The 6,328-nt window shown below is 39.0% G+C and overlaps 1 protein-coding gene across 1 annotated transcript; it reads left to right on the forward strand.

The window, feature by feature from the left end:
- Positions 1-1,180: 1,180 nt before the first annotated feature.
- Positions 1,181-4,975, forward strand: LOC131357990 (BTB/POZ domain-containing protein KCTD8-like). Its single transcript, XM_058397425.1, has 2 exons — positions 1,181-1,259; positions 3,388-4,975. Exons 1-2 carry the CDS (start codon positions 1,181-1,183, stop codon positions 3,870-3,872), a joined length of 564 nt encoding a protein of 187 aa, XP_058253408.1. The 3' UTR covers positions 3,873-4,975.
- Positions 4,976-6,328: the final 1,353 nt, after the last annotated feature.

A 6,328-nucleotide genomic window follows, 5' to 3' on the forward strand; every position in this document is an offset into this window, starting at 1 on the left:
GATATACCTACCAAAATATATATCCTGAAATCCTAAACTCTTGTCTCAAATTCATCTTCTGATCGCAAACACTTTGTTGAATAGCACAAAGAAATGAATTGGATTTGTATGATTTTATAAGTCACTGGAAAACACTTTTGAAAGGAAAAGTTGTTCTGGTGCATTTAACCATTGTAAAGCTCCACAATGGTGAGGTGTAACCATAGAGACAACAGACATCATTTTACTCTAAAAAGCTTCCCACATCCCACTCAAGTGTACCTTACAAGGCTCTTAGCTGTGGAGACGTACACTGAAGATCTTCTCACATGGCTCTCCAAGCACTCCCTTATGCAACTGAGCTCATAACCATGTCTGCTCTTGAGACAGCACTCCGGAAAAGAAGGCGGTATTGTTGCTAGTTGAAGCGTCCATGAATTTAAATAAAAATAAGTGTAATATTATATCATAGAGTATAAATACCAACAGTCCTGTTTTGTCTAGATCTGGGGATAAAATGACCAACTATAAAAGGGATGAGTTTGGCATTGAGGTGCCAACTGTGCATACATAGATTGCCATATGTTGATGTACAGTTAACAAACACCATACATTTAGATGTAAAGCCACTGTTCTGTGAAATCTGAGTGGATATTTTAAATGGACTTTTATTTTAGGATTAAATTAAGGTCCTTTTTTGAATTGACAATTTTGTCTGTTTTCCACATTTTTGTAAAACTGTTGCTAAACAAATCCCACATATCTTGTTGATAGTGTCACCAGTAGCAATCCATCAACAATTAATGCAGTGGGGCTTTACTCCTTCAGTCTGTCCAGCTTTCTCTCCTCCTTATCTGTACACTCCGATCAGAGTAATAAAGCGTCAAATTTTACACTAATAGTAACTAACCAAACCGAATGTCTGTCATAACAGTGTCCCTATTTTGTATTGCATTCTGAAATTTTTCATTTATATGATATTGAAAATTGTGGGCATGGTGGTTAGTGTGTTTACCCCCCACCTTCAGGGTTTGGGGGTTTGACACCCACCTCTGCCATGTGTGTGGAGTTTGCAGGTTCTTACCTGGGGGTCTATGTCCAGGCACTCTGGTTTCCTCCCCAGTCCAAAGATATGTTTTGTAGGCTGATTGGTGTCTCTAAACTGTGTGTAAGTGTATGCATGATTGTGCCCTGTGATAAAATGGCATCCTTTCAAGAGTGTACCCTGCCTTGTGACTGGAGGCTCCTGAGGTTCCCTGTGCCCCAGCAGGACATGAGGTGTAAAGAATGGATGGAAAGATGACATTGAATATAGTAGAAAAGAGCAGACAAAACATGGGCTTTGTTATATTTATATTTTCCTCCTCCTATTTAACCAATAAACCAATAAATTAGCTCATCACAAACATTTAGTATAAAATATTTAAAGTGTTGTAGGTTGCCCATTTCCTTTAAATCATTATATGAGTCTGGTTATTAAAAGGCATAACTCAAGCTTGGTTGATGAATGTGTGCAGGGTCAATCACACATATCTTAATGACAGGCTGGTTCTGGTTATCACAATAGTGCTGCTAATGTAGTAATGATGGTTTTGTAGAAAAATAACGTGGCATTGACGTGCCATGGGCTGCATGAAGGAAAAAAGGAAGGGATGCTACAGTGCTTTCATATTTTATCAGACTGACAGGAAAATGGAAGAGTATTTTCCTCTTTACTCTGCACGCCCTGACAGAGAAATGTGGCCCATCCCCCAGCTTACTCTAGATAATTCCTACAGCACTCAAAAGCCCCTCACACATGCCCATGACTAAAGCCTGTGAAACCCACACACAGCTATTATACACAAGTTGTCTTCACATTCACTACATGTGAGCCTATATTTACAACGCCATTCAGTCAGTTTGGAATGTGAAACTCAGCTTTCACATTAACACTGTGATGCTGACCTCCTCCCTTGCAATAAACCCAAATTAGTTTTGCATTGGTAAATAAATGATGACAAATAGATATACACTTTCAGAAAAAAAGCTTATTAAACTGTGCCTTTCCTTCAGTCAATGCAGTGGTACACTCAGATACCTTTAATATGTTTCTTTGCCCTGGATATGTGCATGTAGTCTACTCTATAAAAGCTAAATGTACAAGAGCAGCCCTTAAAGTCAAATTGTTTACCTTAAAATCAGTTTGAAAGGCACGCTACGCTCATATTACCAGGTACACACTGAAGGTACTAAAGATGTATCCTTGAGGATACCATCCTTATGGCACGGAAGAGTAAAGTTTATTACATTTTGTTATGAAAGTACACACTCAGACATTCATGGACACAGACCAGTACTGAAATATTCTATTCAATCTCGGTGTTACACAAACCAAGCTTTTCCTGCACTGGAGCTGCAGGCTGAGCTGGTTACAGTACAGATGAATCCCCAGGTGAGTGTGTGTGTGTATGCTTTTGCTTGTGTGTGGGTGTGTGTGTGGTGAGTGTGAAGACCTGACTAGAAAGAATTGCTTCCTCAAAGCCAGGGGTTACTATTCAGTGCTATATTCCTCTGAAAGATGGCTATGCAGGGCTCTCACCTCTGCAAACTAAGCTGACAAAGCATCAACATGCCTAAACACTAGACCAGCATTTTTCCCAAACTGGCATTCTTCCACATTCTTGACACCACCTTGCTTTAGAATCAATTTTCATGTCTATGCTCTCTTTTTCAAGTTATCTCAATCTGACCTCAATCGGTCATTCTCTGGTTGGTCAAGTGAAACAGTTTTTAAGGGGTAAACCCGTTGGAGGAGAATGTGATCACATATTCTGTGTGAAGTCCCATGCACTGAGTCTGATGCACTCTATTTTGTCTTTTCTCATTCTGTTCTAATTCTTTGTTTTTGTTTCTTACCAAATTGTAGAAATATATTTAGGGACTGATGTTTTATTTTTCATTTGCCACGCTGTCAAGCCCAGGGAAAGCAAAGCATTGAATATTTTATGACAATGGATCTCATAGTGAGGTCCTCAGGGGTTCTTGAAGTGTAGCTCAGAGATCCTTGTTTTATTTATCATTTTATTTGTTTTTTTTTTTTTTTTTATTTCAGGGGATAAAATCCCAATCTGAAATTGTCTAATCTATCCCATTACTGTGCTATTGGGTACCATAATTAACCAGTTTGCTTGGTCATTTGAATTTGGTTTTAACAATAACTCAATACAAGTAGGTCTACTTAGACCTATGGTGGTCTGTCAGGGGAATGTTTAGGAACAGAAAACTCTAGTTACATTGAATAACCCCTGGTGTGGGATGTGGAGCCAGTGGCTGTCAGTCCATTAGCTTTGACTGATATCGGCACTAGTTCAGCTATGTTTGCTCCCATTATTACTACATTTCTTTACACTCTTTGTCTTTTCACAGGCAGCAAATCATCATCCCCAGCACTTATACATGACCCAGGTTTTGTCCAGCCGGAAGAAGGACCAGGGCAAGACTTATGTATAGACAGAAACAGTGCAGACCTGGACTTGCAAGATCTACCTCCTCCAGACCCTGTTCCCCTTTTAGATCCCCAGGACATCCTTGACCTTCCACTTCCCCCACCTCCAACTCCAGTTTTAGAACACTCTACTCCTCCACCTGACTGCTCTGCCAACTCTCCTCCACTTTCTGCCATCAGCCCTGTAAGGCCCACCACTCTGGCACTCAAGACATCACGCTGTACCACTGGCAACACGAAGAGTGGTGGATCACCAGCCCAAGAACCAGAGGACAAGGAGAAGAAGATAATGGAGGAGGAGCTTAAGAAATGTATTGAGGATTTCCGCAAGATTAGAATCCCTAAGCTCTTCCCAGATCGCAAAAGGCACTGGCAGAGTGACCTCCTGAAGAAATACAATGCCTAATTCAGATGACTTCAGATCCACACGTCAAACAATGCAGTAGCTGGGCACCAATAAAGCAGAGACTTGATGGAATGAACATGCTTATTCTGTCTGCAAAGTCTACTTAAGACAGGACCTCGTATCCTCTCCAGAGCTGGCGCCAGCAGAGAATTGAAGAGGAGGCGTTTAAAATACCGAAAGAGGGTGATAACATAATGCAAAGTATTCTCAGCTAGACAAAACATATTTTTTGGGTTGTAAACAAGCATGTCGCTACTACAACGTGACAATAAAACCTACAGAGCGACATACAGATTGCAGAGCATTAAATCATTCTACTACATGATATAAAAGCAAAGTAGCCTTGACCTGTTCGAAAACTCGACTCATGAGTTGCCATGCTAGGTATAAATACACCTTAGATACACCATTTCAGCCATTTTACCGTGAATACAGTTACCATGACAACACCACCACCACAAAAGCAATTAATTATGCCTGCTTTACTATTACACACACACCTATTGTGACTGGTTTCTTTCTTCATTTCTGACTGTCCATGATGAAGTGATCTAATGCAATGTGACCTTGAATTTATGCAATGTATGTATGTTTGTGCTTTTCATGCTGCAGTAAGGTTAAGTGTTGGAGCATGCTTAATCAGACAACCAATCAAAATCTGATTAAACAGTCCTTAATTAAAATATTGCTCTTACTACAGAATTGTAACCACACTAGAAAGCTGATACACTTGGCAAATGTGATTTTTTTAAATGGCCTACTTCATCATTAAAATCCAGTGACAATTCATCTTGGCTGACAGAGTCTGTCCTGGTGTTGACCCTGATCCTCTCCATAAGCATGTCAATGACAGGAAGTCTGTATGTGTTCAGGATGGAGTGTACATTAATTAAACCAAGGTAGGTGACTTGATCTGTTTAGTCTGTCAGGATTATTTTGAGAGGCAGTCTTGACTTAACAAACCTTTAATACTGTTTTAATTTTTGTCAAATTCTAACTGTGAGTCAAACAATAAACCTTTTTTCTTTCAAAAGAACATATTCTGAGTAAAGGGAAGGTGAATGGGGAGCAGGGGTGAGCAGCTGACTAACTTTGAGCTGATTGTGCCGCATTCTGTCTGCCATTTGCTGATTGCAAATCAGAGCTGACAGCCAAGTGGTTGATGGTATCATTACACTGAAGCTAAATAAAGCACATGTGTTTAAAGAGCTGTTCGGCTTCTGCATGTACTTTGAACTCAATGAATGCATCACATGAGTATGGTACTGTACAGACTGATTTTCTTGATTTTGAGCTATTGCTTATTGTTTAAATGAAAATTAAAGCCATGATCTACAAAATATGAAATGGTTTTAAAGAAATAACTCTGAAAAATGTTCAGGTTTATAAAATGTAACATTACAATAAACATTTTAGAATGCACTAGAAGTTCAGAATTTTAACATTGCCATGTTTTGGTCTATTTAAAATGATTTATTTTACTGGCATCCATACCAGTGTTGTGAATTTTAATATTTTATCAATTCACTTCCTTAAAACAGAAAAGCGTTTGATTTTGATTTCATATCATGTTCAGGCCCAGAGTAATTCTTTGAACTGGCAAGAACTCTTGCCCTGTAGCCTTCTCCTCTTTTAATTATGAAGTATAAAAAATAAAAAACTCTGACAGTTTCTCTTGCACATGTCTGTAGTTGTGGTCATGGCTAGTTTTATTAATTTAAAAGAAATACATATTTTATATGCCTGAAAACCCCTCATCAATCTAAAATAATATTCCAATTGAAGCAGTGAACAGAAGGTTAGGGGCTAAATGCAAATTTGCAGTGCTACTCTGTTTGGCCTCTCTGTAAAGCACCCAAAGAGGCTTTTTTTTATGTACTTCCAAGCCCCTCAGAGCGTTTTCGATCTTCAGCTGTCAATTTGTTTCAAGATCCACTGTCCTCAGTCAGTACTGCAGCTCATCAGTAAGTATTGCTTCATCAGCTCATTTTCACCAGTTTATATTAGTATGCTGCCTGGTGTCCTGGAGCAAAAGGCCAAAGCCAAGTCATTAGAAAGGACTACTATCAATCAAGAACCTGCCGCTGAACGTAGAAATAGCAGTGATTTACACACATACACATGCACATCAATAATGCACACTGAGCTATATTCAGAGTTAAGTGTGTGTAGTGAGGATAAATTACTGAAATTGCACTCATCGGTATTCAGACCTCAGATGTAACTACAGACTTCAGCTTTACTCCAGACAGTTGTACAGGATTAGAAGGTGTCAGGTGGAGTTTGAAGAAAACAGGGGCATGTTTCAGTTTCATGTGATTCTGACCTTGGATTATTGTGTTTTATTGCAATAATGCTGAAATGTTGAAATGTATATTTTGGGCTTTAAATGCATTTGGGTAAATTATGGAATGCAATTTGAGGCCAATATTAAATAATTCATTAAAGTCTAGGAG

The sequence above is a fragment of the Hemibagrus wyckioides genome, linkage group LG08 (assembly GCF_019097595.1).
Source record: "Hemibagrus wyckioides isolate EC202008001 linkage group LG08, SWU_Hwy_1.0, whole genome shotgun sequence".
Taxonomy (NCBI): Eukaryota; Metazoa; Chordata; class Actinopteri; order Siluriformes; family Bagridae; genus Hemibagrus; species Hemibagrus wyckioides.